We start from the raw sequence: 22,597 nt of genomic DNA, 5'->3' as shown, positions 1-22,597 counted from the left end.
AATGAAAATTCAGTTAAGAAATGGGTGGAAGACATGAACAGACATTTTTCCAAAGGAGACATACAGATGGCCAACAGATACATGAAAAGATGCTCACCATCACCGATCATCAGGGAAATACAAATATCTTTATTGTTTTGGCATTTTATAATCAGGATTACTTTCTTAGTAGATATGATAGCTTCCTCACTGATCAGGATCAAAGGTCTAATGATCATCTCAAACCAATAAGATAATCACATTATAGATTATAAAACTGAGTATAGTTAATGCTGATGTTGCCCAGCACTGACACAGTTTACCAGTGACAAGTCTCAGGAATTATGGGAGTATGAAAGAACAGCTCCCCCCCCAACACACACCAGGTCATACATTTGGCTTGTCTCTGGAGTGCAATTCACATGGCCATAACTGTGAGATCAGGCAGAATCAAATCTCTGCTATAACCACAGACTTATCTGATCCTCTCCCTGACCTGTCCAACTTCTCTCACTTCTCTTCTGACATTTCAGTATCAGTATAACCCTTGTCTTGGGACAGCTTGTGAGGATCCCACCAAAAATACCAGGCTTAGGAATTGGAACTCATTTTTGAAACATCACAGATCTATTCCAAGAACAAATCAAGTTTCAACCCAAAATTAAGATGAACTTACCTGTTAAGTTCTCTAGTCATTCTAGAAGAACTTGGTGATGCAAGAATCCGACATTCTGGCTCACCATATATTTTTGTCACTTTGACTCATTCTAGAAACCCCAGTCCATGCAGACGACACAGTCACAGAAGAGAAGGTGTTCTATTTATGAGTTTCCTCAAGGCTCCCTTCATGTCCCTGTTCCTCAGGCTGTAGATGAAGGGGTTCATCATTTGAGGGACAACAGTGTACATCATTGAAACCACTGCAGTGTTTCTGGAAGAGTTAGTAAGAGCAGAACTTATGTATACCCCCAAACCTGTCCCATAGAACAAAGACACAACTGACAGGTGAGACCCACAGGTGGAAAAAGCTTTATACTTCCCACCTGCTGATGGCATTCTCAAAACAGAGGATACTATCTGAGTATAAGAGAAAATGATTCCACACAGAGGAATACCACCAAATATGGTAGTTGCAAAATATATCAGGATGTTATTGATGAGGGTGTCGGAACATGCAAGCTTGATGACCTGAACAACTTCACAGAAGAAGAGAGGGATTTCAAGGTCTGTGCAGAAGGTCAGTTGCAATACCATCAGACTGTGCATCAGGGCATCCACAATGATAATGAAGAGGGGGAGTAGAATCAAGAGGCCACAGAGGCGGGAGTTCATGATGATTGTGTACCTCAGTGGATGACAAATGGCCACATAGCGGTCATAGGCCATTACTGCAAGAAGACTACTTTCTAAACTTGCAAAAACCAGGATAAAGCAGATCTGGGTGAGGCAGCCTGTATAAGTGATGCTTTGATTCTGTGTTTGGATGTTCACCATCATCTCTGGGATGGTGGTTGTGCTTAAACAGATATCATTAATAGACAGGTTGGAGAGAAAGAAGTACATGGGGGTGTGGAGGTGGGAGTCAGAGCTCACAGCCAGGATGATGAGCAAGTTTCCCAGGATGGTGGCCAGGTACATGGACAGGAACAGGATGAATAGGGGGAACTGCAGTTTTGGATCCTCTGTCACTCTCATGAGAAGGAAATCTGAAACATGTGTATCATTTCTGGATTCCATATTGTTGATGAATCTGATGGAAAAGATGGAGTCAATCAAATGTGTGTTTTCTAGACCAGGAGGAGGAGCATCACTAGAGGCAAAATCTATCTGGGGATGGGATGGAGACTAACAGAGAGGAATAAGAGATGGGTGCCTTCTCATTCTGCATGGAGCACTGGGTGTTATGCACAAACAATGAATCATGGAACACTTCATCTAAAACTAATGATGTAATGTATGGGGATTAACATAAGAATAAAAAAAAAGACATAAAAAAAGAGATGGGTGCCTTCTGTATGTATATTATTCTGTTTCTTTAAAAATAATAAAAACCTGGGATGCCTGGGTGGCCCAGTTGGTTAAGCATCTGCCTTTGGCTCAGGTCATGACCCCAGGACCCTGGGATCAAGTCCCACATCAGGCTCCTTGCTCAGCGGGGAGCCTGCTTCTCCCTCTGCCTGCCTCTCTCTCTTTCTGACAAATAAATAAATAAAAACCTTTAAAAATAATAATAATAAGGGAGGGTATGTGCTATGGTGAGCGCTGTGAATTGTGTAAGACTGTTGAATCACAGACCTGTACCTCTGAAACAAATAATACATTATATGTTTAAAAAAAGAAGAAGGAGAAGAAGAAGAAGAAGAAGAAGAAGAAGAAGAAGAAGAAGAAGAAGAAGAAGAGAGCAGGAAGGGAAAAATGAAGGGGGGAAAATCGGAGGGGGAGATGAACCATGACAGACTATGGACTCTGAGAAACAAACTGAGGGTTCTAGAGGGGAGGGAGGTAGGGGGATGGGTTAGCCTGGATGGGTATTAAAGAGAGCATGCACTGAATGGAGCACTGGGTGTTATACACAAACAATGAATCATGGAACACTACATCAAAAACTAATGATGTAATGTATGGTGATTAACATAACATAATAAAAAAATAAAATAAAATAATAAAAATAATAATAATAAAAACCTGAAGCTGATAAAGCAGAGCATCAACAGCTGTGAAGTCTGGAGAGGGTTAACAGGTAGTCATTTTTTTAAATTACACTGTTTTTGATGTTCTGTTTATTTAAAACATTTTGTAATTTTAGGGGCACCTGGGTGGCTCAGTCAGTTAAGTGTCTGACTTCGGCTCAGGTCATGATCTCAGAGTCCTAGGATTGAGCCCCATGTCAGGCTTTTCTCTCTCCCTCTCCCTCTGTCCCTCCCCATGCTCATCCTCTCTCTCAAATGAATAAATAAAATCCTTTAAAAAAAATAAACTAATATATAGAATGTGAACAGCTTGTAATTCTTAATTTCTTTTTTATTATTTTTTATTACGTTATGTTAGTCACCATACAGTACATCATTAGTTTTTGCTTAATTTCTTGATCAGACTTAGTAGTTATGTGGGTTTATTCCACTTTAAGAAAATTCATTAATTAGTGCACCTTTCTTTGTGTTTGTTACACTTCAATAAAAATGTTTACTTCTGAAAAAAATAAAACATTTGGTAATTTTATAAAAAGAAACAGACTGGGAAGGCACCTGAAGATTCTGTCTGGGGGGCACCTGGGTGGCGCAGTCGGTTAAGCATCCAACTCTTGGTTTCAGCTCAGATCATGAACTCAGGGTTGTGAGATCATGCCCTGCTTTGGGTCCATGTGAGACACTACGAATGCCAGGCAGGGAGCTGTTTCTCAGCTGTGGTGCTGAAAATAAAACCATCACTCAACCTCCAATAACAACAGAAGGTTCTCCAGCAACTCCTTTGATTCTCCTGAGACCTCCACTGTTTAACCCTTTCCCAGAAGAGGTGATTCTAACTTATGGACCTTCTTTTCTGCGTTTATGGGGAAAATAATGCTCCCAATATTGACAATTTCCCTTTTCTCCACTCTTGTACTCAATATCTCCTTGTCTAAAAAATAGATAGATAAATAAATAAATAAATAAATCTTAAAAAAAGAAAGATTCTGTCTGGATCTCTAGAGACTTCAGAGGCAGACAACTGAGACAATACATAGATGTGTCAAGAACCAAGAATGAGAAGATAAGGTAAACTTTTTCCAAACTTCCTGCCCTTTTACCACTACAAGATTATAAGTAAATGTCAGAAAATTTTATAATGGTCATATTTTTTAAACTTCATTTTTCTAAAGATTTTATTTATTTATTTATTTTAGAGAGAGAGCATGAGACCGGGGTGAGGGGTGAGGGGCAAACGGAGAAGCAGACTCCCTGCTGAGCAAGGAGCCCGATGCAGAGCTCGATCCCAGAACCCTGGGATCATGACCTGAGCCAAAGGCAGATGCTTAACTGACTGAGCCACCCAGGCCCCAGGTGCCCCAACAGTCATGTTTTTTAAAAAGCAGATTTCTACTCAGGAAGAAATGGTCCTGGCCATACAAGTGAGTGAAAAGATATTAGTAAATGGAGTGATAGCAAAAAGCACAAGGAAACATGTGAAGACAAGACAGGTGGGAGGACCATGGGTGACTTGGTTTCAATCATTCGGTGTATATACTCTCTTCACAGCTGCCCCAGATGAACCTGTAGTAAGACATTTGCCCCCATTTCCAAACACTGAGTAAGGGGTGTTAGGTTACCTGCTTGGCATCATAGTGGAATGATGATTGACACTTCTGATGTACCTTATGGAAGATCTGTTCTCAGGAAGGACAGAGGGATTGAGTGAGACCCAGGCTCCGGAGCAAGAGGGATCAACTGTGGGAGGAGGCTTAGGTGTGCTACTACTTTTCATGTTGAATGAGGTGGTCACAGGCAGATTGCAGTCTCTGTATCCCTAAAGGTTCAATTTCCAAAGCTCCTCATTAACTAAGCAATTTTTTTTTTGTCACAGACATCCCAGGGCAGTGTAAATCCTTAAAGACCAAGACTCTAGAACAGTGGAATTCAGGACGGTGCTTTCTTGACCCTAGGAGACCAAGTGTACATCATGTACATCTGGGTCTGTTCATCTCCATTTCAGATGCTTTGCAAATATAGACACACTATCCTTCTCTAAGTGAATTTCAGTCTTCTTTTCTTAGGTATTAATGAAGGGATCTCTATCCAATGAATGATATCAGTAAGTCTGATACCAATTTTAGCTGTGAAAATATAGATTGTATATATTGATATAAATAATACATCTCTGGGGCGCCTGGGTGGCTCAGTTGGTTAAGCGACTGCCTTCGGCTCAGGTCATGATCCTGGAGTCCCGGGATCGAGTCCCGCATCGGGCTCCCTGCTCGGCAGGGAGTCTGCTTCTCCCTCTGACCTTCCTCCCTCTCATGCTCTCTGTCTCTCATTGTCTCTCTCGCAAATAAATAAAATCTTAAAAAAAAAAAAAAAATTTAAATAATACATCTGAAAATATAGCTGAGTTGTTGTAAAATGGGGAACTCTCAAAGTTTTTCTTCTAAGAGTCACTGTTTCCTGAAGCTTAATCTTCATTGTGTATATTTATAAGTAGATTCTAATTTATTCTGTGTGACAATTTGTCTCTTGTCAATGCAGACAAATCTGTTACTTCTTTTTACATATTTGTAACTATTTTTTTTTCATTTTTTCACAATATTTTCAATGTACATATTTGTTCACTCTAGGGTACTGTGGATTAAAATTATCTAAAAAAACTCATGTGAATTAATAAAAAAACATAGGAGCACCTAGGTAGCTCAGTTTGTTAAGCAACTGCCTTTGGCTCAGGTCATGATCCTGGAGTGCCAGGATCAAGTCCCACATTAGGCTCCCTGTTCAGTGGGGAGTCTGCTTCTCCCTCTGACCCTATCCCCTCTTGTGCACACTCTCTCTCTCACTCTCTCTCTCAAATAAATAAATAAAATCTTTTTAAAAAAAGAAAACATTTTAAAAATAAGTAAGATAAACATAAACTCAGTAGAAATACCACAAACAAATATTTAAAAGAAAGGGAAGTTGACACCTGAAACCATAAAAATCCTAGAGGAAAGCACAGGTAGTAATTTCTCTGACATCAGCCATAGCAACATTTTTCTAGATATGTCTCCTGAGGCAAGGGAAACAAATGAATCACTGACCATTTTATCAAAAACTAATGATGTACTATACCTTGGCTAATTGAATTTAAATAAAAAAATAAATATAAAAAAGCAAAATTAAACTATTGGGACTACATCAAAATGAAAAATTTCTGTACAGCTAAGGAAACAATCAACAAAAGAAAAAACAACCTAATGAATGGGAGAAGACATATCTGATAAGGAGTTAGTATCCAAAATATGCAAAAAACTTACACAACTCAACCAAAAAAATAAATAATCCACTAAAAAGGGGGCAAAGGAGGGCGCCTGGGTGGCTCAGTTGGTTGAGCGACTGCCTTCGGCTCAGGTCATGATCCTGGAGTCCCGGGATCGAGTCCCGCATCGGGCTCCCTGCTCGGCGGGGAGTCTGCTTCTCCCTCTGACCCCCCCCCCCCAATTTCTTTTATTCTCCCCCCCCCCCAAAAAAAAAAAAAAAAAAAATTAAAAAAAAAAAAAAAAAAAAAAAAAAAGGGGGCAAAGGACATAAATAGACATTTCCTCAAAGAAGACATACACATGGCCAACAGACACATGAAAAGATGCTCAACATCACTAATCATCAGGAAAATGCAAATCAAAACCACAATGAGATGTCACATCACACATGTCAGAATGACTAAATTCAAAAATACAAGAAACAAGAGGTGTTGGCAAGGATGTGGAGAAAAAGGAAGCTTCACATACTGTTGGTGGGAATGCAAGCTGGTGCAGCCACTGTGGAAAACAGTATGAAGATTCATCCAAGAATTAAAAATGGAATTACCATATGGTCCAGTAATTCTACTACTGGGTATTTACCAGTAGTAAGAATCCAAAAATATTCATTCAAAAAGATATATACACCCCTATGTTTATTACAGCATTATTTACAGTAGCCAAATTATGGAAGCAATCCAAGTGTTCATTCACTGATGAAAAGATAAAGAAGATGTGGTATATATACATTCAATGGAATATTTCTCAGTCATAAAAAAGAATGAAACCTTCCCATTTGCACAAACATGGCAAGATTTGTCAGAGAAAGACAAATACCAGGGGCGCCTGGGTGGCTCAGTTGTTAAGCATCTGCCTTTGGCTCAGGTCATGATCCCAGGATCCTGGGATCAAGTCCCGTATCGGGGACTCTGTTCTCCCTCTACCCCTCCCTGCCCTGCTCATGCTCTCTCGCTCGATCTCTCTCTCAAATAAATAAATAAATAAAATCTTTTTTTAAAAAAAAAGAGAAAGACAAAAAAAAAAAACAAAAAAAAACAAACCCAGACTCTTAAATATATATGATGGTTGCCAGAAGGAAGGTGTGTGGAGGGCTGGGTGAAATAGGTGAAGGGGATGAAGAGTACATTTATCATCATGAGCACTGAGTAATGTATAGAACTGTTGAATCATTCTATTGTATAGTGAAACTAATATAATACAGTATTAATTATACTGGAATAAAAATTTTTAATTAAAAATTTATAAATAATAAAAGAAAGTTAATATGTGAAGACGCCCAGCCACATAACATTAAGATATGCCAATTAGTAAATTATTTTTACTCCCACCAGGTTATCAGTATCCTTGAAAGTATATTGATGATGATATAGATTATCCAGACCTTCTAATGTGTGTAACTGGCTCTCTTATTTCCACCAAGGGACATATATGAGAATATTCCAACAGCTTTATTCATAATAACAGAAAACCAGTTACAAACAAAATTTCCATCAATATTGGACAGGATATCTACTTTGAAAAGTCACACCTATGTTTATTGCAGAATTATTTACAATAGCCAAATTATGGAAATAGCCCAAGTGTCCACTGATAGATGAATGGATAAAGAAGATGTCATATATATGTATATATATGAATAATATTCCATTGTATATATATAATATTCATTGTATCTCTATATATTATACATAGAAATAGATATATAAAATGGAATATTATTCAGCCATAAAGAGAAATGAAATCTTGCCATTTGTAACAACATGAATGGAGCTAGAGAGTGTAATGCTAAGTGAAATAAGTCAGAGAAAGACAAATACCATATGATTTAACTTATGTGTGGAATTTAAGAAACAAAACAAATGAGCAAAAGGGGAAAAAAGAGAGAGAGAGAGAGGCAAGCCAAGAAACACACTCTTAACTACAGAGAATAAACTGATGGTTACCAGAGGGGAGGTGGGTGGGGGAAATGGCTGAAATAGGTGATGGGGATTAAGGAGGGCAGTTGTTATGAGCACTGGGTGTTGAATCACTATATCACCTGATACTAATATAACACTGTGTGCTACCTAACTGGAATTAAAATAAGAACTTTTAAAAAAATATATAACATTCTTTATTGCTTGTGTCTATTAGAGTCAGGGTTGCTTTCTTTTAGCAGAAACAAAGGGGTTTTTTAAAGATTTTATTTATTTATTTGACAAAGAGAGACAGCGAGAGAGGGAACACAAGCAGGGGGAGTGGGAGGGGGAGGAGCAAACTTCCCGCTGAGCAGGGAGCCCGATGCGGGGCTCGATCCCAGGACTCTGGGATCATGACCTGAGCCGAAGGCAGACGCTTAATGACTGAGCCACCCAGGTGCCCAAAACAAAGGGTTTTTCACTAATTAAGATAAACAATTTATCTTCATTTACCATCATCTCAAACTACCGAGATAATCAAATTATAACAATTTTATAGATGATGAAACTAAGTGTAGTAGATGCTGATAGTGCTATGCACAGACCCAAGTTACCAGTGACCACTCTTGGAAATTACCAAATTAGGTATAAAAGATCCACTCCTCCCATGTTTCATAGTAGGCTTATTTTTGAAGTGCAATTCAAACGGTGCAATCTATGGAATTGGCAGAATTATGTCTCCATGACTACAGACTTATTTGGACCCTCTCCACGATCCATCCAACTTCTTTACTTTTCTTCTTCCTTGAATATCCAAACAAAATCACTGTATGCCCTGCCTCAGGTTCAGCTCTATGGACCTGACCAAAGTAACTGCGTTTGATAATGGAATTTATTTTTGAAACATCACAGAGCTATTCAAAGAACAAATCAAGTTTCAACCCAAAGTTAAGATGAACTTACCTGTTAAGTTCTCTAGTCATTCTAAAAGAACTTGGTGATGCAAGAATCCGACATTCTGGCTCACCCAATATTTCTGTCACTTTGACTCATTCTAGAAACCCCAGTCTATGCAGACGACACAGTCACAGAAGAGAAGGTGTTCTATTTATGAGTTTCCTCAAGGCTCCCTTCATGTCCCTGTTCCTCAGGCTGTAGATGAAGGGGTTCATCATTTGAGGGACAACAGTGTACATCATTGAAACCACTGCAGTGTTTCTGGAAGAGTTAGTAAGAGCAGAACTTATGAATACCCCCAAACCTGCCCCATAGAACAAAGACACAACTGACAGGTGAGACCCACAGGTGGAAAAAGCTTTATACTTTCTGCCCACTGATGGCATTCTCAAAACAGAGGGTACTATCTGAGTATAAGAGAAAATGATTCCACACAGAGGAATACCACCAAATATGCTAGTTGCAAAATATATCAGGATGTTATTGATGAGGGTGTCGGAACATGCAAGCTTGATGACCTGAACAACTTCACAGAAAAAGAGAGGGATTTCAAGGTCTGTGCAGGTCAGTTGCAACAACATCAGACTGTGGATCAGGGCATCCACAATGCTAATAAACAGGGAGAGAAGAATCAAGAGGCCACAGAGGTGGGAGTTCATGATGACTCTGTACCTCAGTGGATGACAAATGGCCACATAGCGGTCATAGGCCATTACTGAAAGAATACAACTATCCAAACTTGCAAAAACCAGGACAAGCAGACCTGCATGAGGCAGCCTGTGTAAGTGATGCTCTGATTCTGTGCTTGGATGTTCACCATCATCTTTGGGATTGTGGTTGTACTTAAACAGATGTCAGTAAAGGACAGGTTGGAGAGGAAGAAGTACATGGGGGTGTGGAGGTGGGAGTCAGAGATAACAGCCAGGATGATGAGCAGGTTTCCCAGGACAGTGACCAGGTACATGGATAGGAACAGGCTGAAGACGAGGGACTGCAGTTCTGGATTCTCTGTCACTTCCATGAGAAGAAATTCTAAAATGTCTGTTTCATTTCTGGGTTCCATATTGTTGATGAATCTTATGGAAATGATATCGTAACAAGACAATGAAATGTTAGCTCCTAGGCGAGCAGCAGGAGTATCACCAAGCGCAAGCACCTTGTTGGGAAAAGAAAAAGTCAAATGGAGAGATGTCTTCTCTTTGTATATTATTTTGTTATTTTGAAAAAAGATTTAAAGTTAATAAAGCAGTGAGTCAAGATTTGTTAATTCTGGAAAGGGTTGAGGAATCCTCATTTTTTAAATTAGACTATTCTTTAATTTGGTGACTTCATTAGAAGAAATGGGTAGTGAGACTGATGAGTCTATCTGGATCTCCACCCTGTTCTGCAGAGATCTCACAGCCTGGCAACAGAGGTAATACAACAGTATGTTAAAAACCCAGAATTGGAAGATAGAGGGAAAACTGCCCAAGCCAACTCTCAGAAATCAGTAGAAGGATTTTTAAGCAAATGTTATAACAATCACTGTATTTGCAAATGAGCATGTTGCTGCTGAGAAGGAAAATAGTCTTTTTCCTTACAGAGAGAAAATAGGAAACTGGCAGAATAATAACTATTTGGGGATTGGAGGAAAGGTACAAGGGAACAAGTCAAGAAAATAGAAGGCAGGAGGCAAATGATGTCTTGATTCTAATCATTTTATGCATATACTCTTCACAGTTTCTGCTGCATAAACTCATAGTAAAATATATGCCCTCATTTCCAAACATTAACTAAGGTACATCAGGTTACCTAGGTTACATCACTGTGGAATGATATTGACATCTCTGCTAGATGTTGGATGATGGAGACCAGTGCTCCATCCATAGGAAGAGGAAAGGGATGGAGTGAAGCATCAGACTCCTGGGCAAGAGAGGTCATCATCAGGGCAAGGCACAGATATGCTGTTTCTTTTTGTTGTTGTTGTTATGTTAATCCCCATACATTACATCATTAGTTTTAGATGTAGTGTTCCATGATTCAGATATGCTGTTTCTTTACTGGGGCAGGGCTGTTGAGCAAGGTTGTCACAATTTGTAGTCTCTGTACCTCTGGAGGATCAATATCCAAAGCTCTTTATTAGCCAACAATTGTATCATCATTCTGATCCCAGGGCAGTGCAAATTCTTTTAAGACTAAAGCAACAGAATTGATGAATTCAAGATGGTTGATACCCTGATGTTATGAGTCCAGGTGTTCACCACTCATTTCTCCACCTGTTTCTACTCACATCTTCTATTTCACATACCTCCTAGATGTGGACATGGCCTCCTTTGGCATCTCTATGTAAACAATGATATCAGGAAGCCTGATAATAATTGTAGGTGTGAAATTATATATATGTGTGTATATATATATTTCAGCCATAAGAAGGAATGAAATTCTGACAGGTACTACCACATGGATGAACCCTAAAAACTTATGTTAAGTAAAATGAGCAGATGAGAAAGGACAAGTATTGTATAATTTTAGTTTAAGGTACCTAGAATAGGCAAATTCATAAAGATAGAAAAGTAGAATGTGGTTACCAGGGGAGGGAAGAAAGGACTGATTTTTTAGTGTGCTGGAATATATTAACAGCTGTGTCTGTGCTAATAAAATCATGTTGCTATTGGTAGGGTGAGCAAGATCCCATCTGGAAATATTTCACTGGAAGTTTATTTGCCCTATGTTTTTATTCTTGTTATATTGAAAGAACAATTCTGAATTTTCATTGAATGAGTCATGTGTTTTAGTGGCTCATTTTTAAAGTGCTTGAATTTCTCAGTCTTTATCTTTTGGATTGTGCTTATTCTCTTAAGAAACTCTTGACTTCAGGAAAAAAAAAAGAAAGAAATGCTTGACTTTGTGGCACCTGGGTGGCTCAGTTAGTTAAGCATCCAACTCTTGATTTCTGCTTAGGTCATGATCTTGGGGTCATGAGACTGAGCCCTGTGTGGGTCTCTGGGCTCAGTGGGGAGTCTGCTTGAGATTCTTCCTCTCTGCCCCTTCCCCACTTGCGTGCATACTCACACACTCTTTCTCTAAAAATAAATAAATCTTTAAAAAAAAAATGCTCAACTTCTCTGAGGTAATAAAAATATTTTCTTATTTTATCTTCCAAAATATTTAATCACTTTGATTCTTGTGTTTAATGCTTTGGTACATTGGAATGAATTCTTTTGAGTTTTTTATTGTGGTAAATATGTATAACATAAAATTTACTATTTCAGCCATTTCATTTTTTTTAAATTTTATTTTATTATGTTATGTTAGTCACCATACAATACATCATTAGTTTTTTTTAAAGATTTTATTTATTTATTTGAGAGAGAGAATGAGATAGAGAGAGAGAGCACAAGAAGGGGGAGGGTCAGAGAGAGAGGCAGACTCCCCGATGAGCAGGGAGCCCGACGCGGGACTCGATCCCGGGACTCCAGGATCATGACCTGAGCCGAAGGCAGTCGCTTAACCAACTGCGCCACCCAGGCGCCCAATACATCATTAGTTTTTGATGTAGTGATCCATGATTCATTGTTTGCATATAACACCCAGTGCTCCATGCAATATGTGCCCTCCTTAACACCCATCACCGGGCTAACCCATCCCCCCACGCCCTCCCCTCTAAAACCCTCAGTTTGTTTCTCAGAGGCCATAGTCTCTTATGGTTCATCCCCCCCCTCTGATTTCCCCCCCTTCATTTTTCCCTTCCTTCTCCTAATGTCCTCCATGCCATTCCTTATGTTCCAGAAATAAGTGAAACCATGATAATTGACTTTCTCTGCTTGACTTATTTCACTTAGCATAATCTCCTTCAGGCCCATCCATGTTGATGTAAAAGTTGGGTATTCATCCTTTCTGATGGCTGAGTAATATTCCATTGTATATATGAACCACATCTTCTTTATCCATTCATCTGTTGAAGGGCATCTCGGCTCTTTCCACAGTTTGGCTATTGTGGACAATGCTGCTATGAACATTGGGGTGCATGTGGCCCTTCTTTTCACTACATCTGTGTCTTTGGGGTAAATACCCAGGAGTGCAATTGCTGGGTCATAGGGTAGCTCTATTTTTAATTTTTTGAGGCAGCTCCACACTGTTTTCCAAAGTGGCTGTACCAACTTGCATTCCCACCAACAGTGTAAGACGGTTCCCCTTTGTCCACAACCTCTCCAACATTTGTCGTTTCTTGCCTTGTCAATTTTTGCCATTCCAACTGGTGTAAGGTGGTATCTGAATGTGGTTTTGATTTGAATTTCCCTGCTGGCTAATGATGATGAACATTTTTTCACGTGTCTGTTAGTGATTTGTATGTCATCAGCTATTTTAAGTGTACAATTCCATGGCATTAAGAACACTCACAGTGTTGTATGACCATCACCACTATCCATTTCCTGAACGTTTTTTATCATCCCAAGAGAAACTCTGTACCTGTTAAATGATAACTTTTTCTCCAACCAGCTTTCAGAAGGAAACTAACCCTTTGCCATATAGCTGATTTCAGACTTCTGACCTTCAGACTGCAACAGAATGCATTCATGTTGTTTTAAGAGGCTAAGTTTGTAATACGTTACAAGGACAATAGGAAACTAATACAGGACACATATCTCAATTCGGGCTGATGATAACAATAATGCTTTCTGGACGTCTCCTTAGAAATATTATGTTTGTGTTGGACGGAAACCCAAGGAGAGGTCGTCAGTTTTTGTTTCTGGGTCTGAAAGCAGGCATTAGTGGTCACCAGGAGAATAGCCCTAATAGGCAAATACCACCACATGGCAGAGTGAAATGCATCCCTGTGGTTCTGTGCCTGGACCTACCCAATCCCTTAAGTTTTTGTTAGGAAAGATCATTGTTTTATCACTTGGCCCTATTGGAGTTGAGAATTTTCTTAGTACAGCTGAAGGCATGCGTCCTAACAACTACTGGATCACGAGGGCAGAATTCGAGAGATAAGCGATACCATAAGACGAAACAACATTAGAATAATTGGGATCCCAGAAGAAGAAGAAGAAAGAGAGAGAGGGGCAGAAGGTATAATGGAGCAAATTATAGCAGAGAACTTCCCCAATTTGGGGAAGGAAACAGGCATCAAAATCCAGGAAGCACAGAGAACCCCTCTCAAAATCAATAAAAATAGGTCAACACCCCGACGTCTAATAGTAAAACTTACGAGTCTCAGAGACAAAGAGAAAATCCTGAAAGCAGCTCGGGAGAAGAGATATGTAACCTACAATGGTAGAAACATTAGATTGGCAACAGACCTATCCACAGAGACCTGGCAGGCCAGAAAGGACTGGCATGATATATTCAGAGCACTAAATGAGAAAAATATGCAGCCAAGAATACTATATCCAGCTAGGCTGTCATTGAAAATTAAAGGAGAGATAAAAACCTTCCAGGACAAACAAAAACTAAAGGAATTTGCAAACATGAAACCAGCCCTACAAGAAATCTTGAAAGGGGTCCTCTAAGCAAAGAAAGGGGTCCTAAAAGCAATATAGACCAGAAAGGAACACAGACAATATATAGTAACAGTCACCTTACAGGCAATACAATGGCACTAAATTCCTATCTTTCAATAATTACCCTGAATGTAAATGGGCTAAATGCCCCACTCAAAAGACACAGGCTATCAGACTGGATTAAAAAACAAGACCCATCGATATGCTGTCTGCAAGAGACTCATTTTAGAACCAAAGACACCCCCAGATTGAAAGTGAGAGGGTGGAAAACCATTTTCCATGCTAATGGACACCAAAAGAAAGCTGGGGTGGCAATCCTTATATCAGACAAATTAGATTTTAAACCAAAGACTGTAATAAGAGGTGAGGAAGGACACTATATCCTACTTAAAGGGTCTATCCAACAAGAAGATCTAACAGTTGTAAATATCTATGCCCCTAACATGGGAGCAGCCAATTATATAAGGCAATTAATAACAAAAGCAAAGAAACACATCAACAACAATACAATAATAGTGGGGGACTTTAACACCCCCTCACTGAAATGGACAGATCGTCTAAGCAAAAGATCAACAAGGAAATAAAAACTTTAAATGACACACTGGACCAAATGGACTTCACAGACATATTCAGAACATTCCATCCCAAAGCAACGGAATACACATTCTTCTCTAGTGCCCATGGAACATTCTCCAGAATAGATCACATCCTAGGTCATAAATCAGGTCTCAACCGGTACCAAAAGATTGGGATCATTCCCTGCCTATTTTCAGACCACAATGCTTTGAAACTAGAACTCAATCACAAGACGAAAGTCGGAAAGAACTCAAATACATGGAGGCTAAAGAGCATCCTACTGAAGAATGAATGGGTCAACCAGAAAATTAAAGAAGAATTAAAAAAATTCATGGAAACCAATGAAAATGAAAACACAACTATTCAAAATCTTTGGGATGCAGCAAAGGCGGTCCTAAGAGGAAAGTATATAGCAATACAAGCCTTTCTCAAGAAACAAGAAAGGTCTCAAGTACACAACCTAACCCTACACCTAAAGGAGCTGGAGAAAGAACAGCAAGTAAAGCCTAAACCCAGCAGGAGAAGAGAAATAATAAAGGTCAGAGCAGAAATCAATGAAATAGAAACTAAAAGAACAGTAGAACAGATCAACGAAACTAGGAGCTGGTTCTTTGAAAGAATTAACAAGATTGATAAACCCCTGGCCAGACTTATCAAAAAGAAAAGAGAAATGACCCAAATCAACAAAATCATGAATGAAAGAGGAGAGATCACAACCAACACCAAAGAAATACAAACAATTATAAGAACATATTATGAGCAACTCTACGCCAGCAAATTAGATAACCCGGAAGAAATGGATGCATTCCTAGAGATGTATCAACTACCAAAACTGAACCAGGAGGAAATAGAAAACCTGAACAGACCTATAACCACTAAGGAAATTGAAGCAGTCATCAAAAATCTCCCAAAAAACAAAAGCCCAGGGCCAGATGGCTTCCCAGGGGAATTCTACCAAACATTTCAAGAAGAATTAGTACCTATTCTTCTGAAACTGTTCCAAAAAATAGAAATGGAAGGAAAACTTCCAAACTCATTTTATGAGGCCAGCATTACCTTGATCCCCAAACCGGACAAAGACCCCATCAAAAAGGAGAATTACAGACCAATATCCCTGATGAACATGGATGCAAAAATTCTCACCAAAATACTAGCCAATAGGATCCAACAGTACATTAAAAGGATTATTCACCACGACCAAGTGGGATTTATCCCTGGGCTGCAAGGTTGGTTCAACATCCGCAAATCAATCAATGTGATACAATACATCAACAAAAGAAGGAACAAGAATCATATGATCCTCTCAATAGATGCAGAAAAAGCATTTGACAAAGTACAGCATCCTTTCTTGATCAAAACTCTTCAGAGTATAGGGATAGAGGGTTCATATCTCAATATCATAAAAGCCATCTATGAAAAACCTACAGCGAATATCATTCTCAATGGGGAAAAACTGAGAGCTTTCCCCCTAAGGTCAGGAACGTGGCAGGGATGTCCACTATCACCACTGCTATTCAACATAGTATTGGAAGTCCTAGCCACAGCAATCAGACAACAAAAAGAAATAAAAGGCATCCAAATCGGCAAAGAAGAAGTCAAACTCTCACTCTTTGCAGATGATATGATACTTTATGTGGAAAACCCCAAAGACTCCACCCCAAAACTGCTAGAACTCAGACAGGAATTCAGTAAAGTGGCAGGATATAAAATCAATGCACAGAAGTCAGTGGCATTCCTATACACCAACAACAAGACAGAAGAAAGAGAAATTAAGGAGTCGATCCCATTTACAATTGCACCCAAAACCATAAGATACCTAGGAATAAATCTAACCGAAGAGGCAAAGGATCTGTACTCAGAAAACTATAAAATACTCATGAAAGAAATTGAGGAAGACACAAAGAAATGGAAAAACGTGCCATGCTCATGGATTGGAAGAACAAATATTGCGAAGATGTCAATGCTACCTAGAGCAATCTACATATTCAATGCAATCCCCATCAAAATACCATCCCCTTTTTTCAAAGAAATGGAACAAATAATCCTAAAATTTGTGTGGAACCAGAAAAGACCCCGCATAGCCAGAGGAATGTTGAAAAAGAAAAGCAAAGCTGGCGGCATCACAATTCCAGACTTCCAGCTCTATTACAAAGCTGTCATCATCAAGACAGTATGGTACTGGCACAAAAACAGACACATAGATCAATGGAACAGAATAGAGAGCCCAGAAATGGACCCTCAACTCTATGGTCAACTCATCTTTGACAAAGCAGGAAAGAATGTCCAATGGAAAAAAGACAGTCTCTTCAACAAATGGTGTTGGGAAAATTGGATAGCCACATGCAGAAGAATGAAACTGGACCGTTTCCTTACACCACACACAAAAATAGACTCCAAATGGTTGAAAGACCTCAGTGTGAGACAGGAGTCCATCAAAATCCTAAAGGAGAACACAGGCAGCAACCTCTTCGACCTCAGCTGCAGCAACTTCTTCCTAGAAACATCGCCAAAGGCAAGGGAAGCAAGGGCAAAAATGAACTATTGGGACTTCATCAAGATAAAAAGCTTTTGCCAAGCAAAGGAAACAGTCAACAAAACCAAAAGACAACCGACAGAATGGGAAGATATTTGCAAATGACATATCAGATAAAGGGCTAGTATCCAAAATCTATAAAGAACTCATCAAACTCAACACCCAAAGAACAAATAATCCAATCAAGAAATGGACAGAAGACATGAACAGACATTTTTCCAGAGAAGACATCCAAATGGCCAACAGACACATGAAAAAGTGCTCAATATCGCTCGGCATCAGGGAAATCCAAATCAAAACCTCAATGAGATACCACCTCACACCAGTCAGAATGGCTAAAATTAACAAGTCAGGAAATGACAGATGTTGGCGGGGATGCGGAGAAAGGGGAACCCTCCTACACTGTTGGTGGGAATGCAAGCTGGTGCAGCCACTCTGGAAAACAGTATGGAGGTTCCTCAAAAAGTTGAAAATAGAGCTACCATATGATCCAGGAATTGCACTACTGGGTATTTACCCCAAAGATACAAAAGTAGGGATCCTAAAGGGTACGTGCACCCCGATGTTTATAGTAGCAATGTCCACAATAGCCAAACTGTGGAAAGAGCCAAGATGTCCATCGACAGATGAATGGATAAAGAAGAGGTGGTATATATATACAATGGAATATTATGCAGCCATCAAAAGGAATGAGATCTTGCCACTTGCAACAACGTGGATGGAACCAGAGGGTGTTATGCTGAGCGAAATAAGTCAATCAGAGAAAGACATGTATCATATGACCTCACTGATATGAGGAATTCTTAATCTCAGGAAACAAACTGAGGGTTGCTGGAGTGGGGGGTGGGGTGGGAGGGATGGGGTGACTGGGTGATAGACACTGGGGAGGGTATGTGCTCTGGTAAGCGCTGTGAATTGTGCAAGACTGTTGAGTCCCAGATCTGTACCTCTGAAACAAATAATGCAATATATGTTAAGAGAAATAAAAAAAGAAGAAGGTAGCAGGAGGGGAAGAATGAAGGGGGGGAAATCGGAGGGGGAGACGAACCATGAGAGACGATGGACTCTGAAAAACAAACTGAGGGTTCTAGAGGGGAGGGGGGTGGGAGGTTGGGTTAGCCTGGTGATGGGTATTGAGGAGGGCACGTTCTGCATGGAGCACTGAGTGTTATGCACAAACAATGAATCATGGAACACTACATCTAAATCTAATGATGTAATGTATGGGGATTAACATAACAATAAAAAATTAAAAAAAAAAGATGGAGGTGACAAGAAAACAAAACTTAAGAGAAACTTTCTTAAACATGCCTATCTTTTCTCCTGCTTTCCTCTCTCCCCTCTTTACCCCTCCTTTCCTTGCTTTGTGTTCCCCTCAACATCCCCCCCCCATACCATCCTGTCCCAAGTTTTTATTTTCTATCAATTCTTTTTTTTTTTAATTTTATTATGTTACGTTAGTCACCATACAATACATCATTAGTTTTTGATGTGGTGATCCACGATCCATTGTTTTCGTGTAACACCCAGTGCTCCATGCAGTACTGTTTTCTATCAATTCTTTGTCAAGTAGAGGTACTTAGTAAGAAAAGAGGAATGAAACATTACCCGGTTAAGATGCCTACAAACAGGGGTACCTGGGTGGCTGTCGGTTAAGTGTCTGCCTTCAACTCAGGTCATGACTCCAGAGTCCCTGGATCGAGCCCCGTGTAGGGCTCCCTGCTCAGCAGGGAATCTGCTTCTCCCTCTCCCTCTGCTCCCCGCCCCCACAAATGCTCTCTCTCTCTCAAATAAAGAAATAAAATCTTTAAAAAAGAAGCAAATACACCTGGATGATTACACTTTCAGGGTAATGCAAGGACTTACAGTAATAAATGCAAAATGTTTGACATTGCACATGCAATTAATAACACTTCAGTGTGTTTTATCCAATTATCTCTATGTTTGGGAGAAAAAAAAAATGACACTCAATTTTAGAAGTTCCCTACCTCTTTCTCACTGGTATTTTCTCTTTTCCACTTAACATTCTTTAACCACATAATGATGAGGTACAAAAAGAAAAAAGATAAAAGAATGAAAGAAAACAAGAAAGGGGGAGATAATTCTAAAAATATTCAAATGTTACTGGAAGTCATTAGAGTCAAGCTCTGTGCTTAGCTTAATAGTCTGGATAGACATATTTACCCTTTTATTGGCTTTCATACATACCCCGTAATGTCTTTCTCTCCCATCATTTTTTCTTTTTTTATTATGTTCAGTTAGCCACTGTATAGTACATGGTTAGTTTTTGATACGTTCAATGATTCATCAGTTAAATATAACACCCAGTGCTCATCACAGCACGTGCCCTCTCATTTTCCCTTTCTTACCAGTTTCTGAAAGTGAAAATTAACCTCTCTTTATCTAATAGCATAGGTCCTCCTATTTTTGTCTTAACCCATGTCTTTCATTTATATCATAGATAATATAAAAATGTTCTTAAAAGTTCTCATCACAAGAAAAAAATGTATGACCATGGGTAGTGATGGATGTTACTGAAATTTATTCTGGTAATTATTTTGCAATATTTACATATATCAAGTCACTGTGTGGTACACCTAAAACTATTGCAATGTTATATCTCAATTAAAAGAAAGAAAATGTTAAAAGAGTAAGCCATAGGGGGGGCGCCTGGGTGGCTCAGTCGTTAAGCGTCTGCCTTCGGCTCAGGTCATGATCTCAGAGTCCTGGGATCGAGCCCCGCATCGGGCTCCTCGCTCTGCGGGAGGCCTGCTTCTCCCTCTCCCACTCCCCCTGCTTGTGTTCCCTCTCTCACTGTGTCTATCTCTGTCAAATGAATAAATAAAATCTTTAAAAAAAAAAAAAGAGTAAGCCATAGGTCAGACCCTCCTTCCTATTATTCCTGGTTCAGCCCCCTCAGCCCCTGGTCTGAGGAAGGAGTCCCATGTGGACCAACTCAGGACCAGCTCCAGGCCTCTCATATCCCATCTGGCTTATCCAGATTCCTGAGAAATTGCTCATGATGCCCCTAAAGTGGCAATAAGGGATTGGCATGGGTTAGCAGTGTCTAAGCATCTGCCTACCATTCTCATGAAGTAATGAATTGAAGGAATTTCTTAACAATATCTCAAACATATGATAGAATCACAAGATGTGTACAGTGAGCCCACCTAATGTGAGCCCTTTGCTTCACAAATTGAGGCCCTGAGCAGAGTTGACTTTTTTCCTGGAGAAAGACAAGGGATCATAAAAACCATCTAGGGATAAGGCTTGAACACAGACACTCCTTGGTTTAATCATGAATCCCCCAATTGCAACATGGATCTGTGACATGAGAAGGTCCCTGAACCTCTCTGAGCAGATTCAATTTTCATTTTTTTAAAAAAGATTTTGTCAGAGAGAGAGAGAGCACAAGCAGGGGAAGAAGCAGACAGAGGGAGAAGCAGCCTCCCCACAGAGCAAGGAGCGCAATGTGGGACCCAATCCCAGGACCCTAAGATCGTGACCTGAGCTGAAGACAGGTGCTTGACTGAGCCACCCAGGCATCCCAATTTTCTCATTTGTATAATGGCAACTACTATAAAATATACAAAGGTACTACATCAAACACTAATGATGTATTGTATGGTGACTAACATAATACAGTTAAATTAATATATACACCCAAACATAGACATACACACACACACACACACACACACAGGTATTACACTGATGAAAAATGAAAAGCACCAAGCACAGTGGGGCCTTGCAATGACTTTTCCTATCATTTTTGGTTTTAGCTCTGGACAGTCCTAATGTCTAGAAGGGAAGCTGAGAGTGAGACAGAATGAAAGAGGCAAGGAGGGAAGGCACCCCAAGAATATGATCTCAGGGCTGAAAGGGATGTACTCAAATCTCCACTGGGAGCCCTCAGTATAATGAAATAGAGAAAGGAAATAACCTAAACAAACATCAGTATGGGAATACATTCATAAGTTATGGCATAGTCATGGTACACCATGTTATTTTAATATTTTTATACTATTATATCATCCTTAATTTCTTAAATGTTTTAAATATGCAAAGTCTAAATATTTACATTATTTCTTGCTGTATAAAATTAAACCAAAAATTATTAAAGGAGAAAAGCAATTTATATGATAGCTATAGCATGATGGAGTTTATGTAATTATAAATACTCCTTAAAATAATTGTTTCAGGGCGCCTGGGTGGCTCAGTTGGTTGAGTGACTGCCTTTGGCTCAGGTCATGATCCTGGAGTCCCAGGATAGAGTCCCGCATCAGGCTCCCTGCTCGGCGGGGAGTCTGCTTCTCCCTCTGACCCTCCCCCATCTCATGCTCTATCTCATTCTCTCTCAAATAAATAAATAAAATCTTAAAAATAAATAAATAAATAAATAATAGAAAAAAAAAATAATTGTTTCATGGGCACCCGGGTGGCTCAGTTGGTTAAGCGACTGCCTTCAGCTCAGGTCATGATCCTGGAGTCCCAGGATCAAGTCCCGCATCGGGCTCCCTGCTCAGCGGGGAGTCTGCTTCTCCTTCTAACCCTCCCCGCTCTCATGTGCTCTCTCTGTCTCTCTCATTCTCTCTCTCAAATAAATAAATAAATAAAATCTTTAAAAAAAATAATTGTTTCATGTTTAATGTTCAATTTAAGTACCCCCAAAAGTACAAAAAGACAATGAAGGGCTTAAGCCCACCAGCCAGCATGACTAAATTTGATATTGTGCCAAGCTTGCCCCAGTTTTATTAATAAAACAATGGAAATCGTCTTGAAACCCCAGCATATTTGTACACAATCTCAATAGTGACCTTCCCTCTCAGAGGGAATTTTCCATGCTTTCATTCCCCTGAAATGTTTCACCTGAGTAATAATGTAGCCATAAACATTCTATGCTTATGTTACATGCTCATATTTGTTATACATAGTACATTATTCAATTCAGCAACTTTTTTTGGCTTTACATTATCTTTTCTCTATTTATCAAGATTGACACAAGATCTGGTTTATTAATTTTAACATACATTCTCTCATCAGTGGGCCTTTGGGTTAATTACAATTTTTTCTATAGTAGAGATTTATTGGACATGTTCACATGTACTAATAGTGTTAAACTACCCATGGCAAATATCCACCAATTCCAGAGTGGTAACCTCTGGGAGGGGAAGAGGGGATACAGAGGATT

The 22,597-nt window shown here is 39.5% G+C and overlaps 1 protein-coding gene across 2 annotated transcripts; it reads right to left on the bottom strand.

The window, feature by feature from the left end:
- Positions 1-777: 777 nt before the first annotated feature.
- On the bottom strand, positions 778-9,877 carry LOC110593805 (olfactory receptor 7G2-like). 2 transcript variants are annotated; one of them, XM_021705188.1, is made up of 2 exons: positions 9,626-9,877; positions 778-1,464 (listed from the first exon to the last, which is right to left on the bottom strand). In XM_021705188.1, the coding sequence occupies exons 1-2, from the start codon at positions 9,875-9,877 to the stop codon at positions 778-780; spliced, it is 939 nt and encodes a 312-aa protein (XP_021560863.1). The 2 variants fall into 2 exon arrangements, with proteins under 2 accessions (XP_021560863.1, XP_021560864.1); XM_021705189.1 differs by lacking the exon at positions 9,626-9,877 and adding an exon at positions 2,604-2,649 and having other exon boundaries at positions 778-1,718.
- Positions 9,878-22,597: the final 12,720 nt, after the last annotated feature.

This window comes from Neomonachus schauinslandi, chromosome 1 (genome assembly GCF_002201575.2).
Source record: "Neomonachus schauinslandi chromosome 1, ASM220157v2, whole genome shotgun sequence".
Lineage (NCBI taxonomy): Eukaryota > Metazoa > Chordata > Mammalia > Carnivora > Phocidae > Neomonachus > Neomonachus schauinslandi.
Note: the sequence above shows the minus strand (reverse complement) of the source record. Positions and strands in the feature narration are given on the sequence as shown.

What these genes read in the sequence shown, in the direction of transcription:
- LOC110593805 (XM_021705188.1), bottom strand. Translation starts at nt 9,877, where the DNA reads ATGGAACCCAGAAATGAAACAGACATTTTAGAATTTCTTCTCATGGAA. An exon ending in TCCCAAAGATGATGGTGAAC is followed by an intron (nt 1,465 to 9,625) that starts ATCCAAGCACAG and finishes ATGATGGTGAAC; the next exon opens with ATCCAAACACAGAATCAAAG.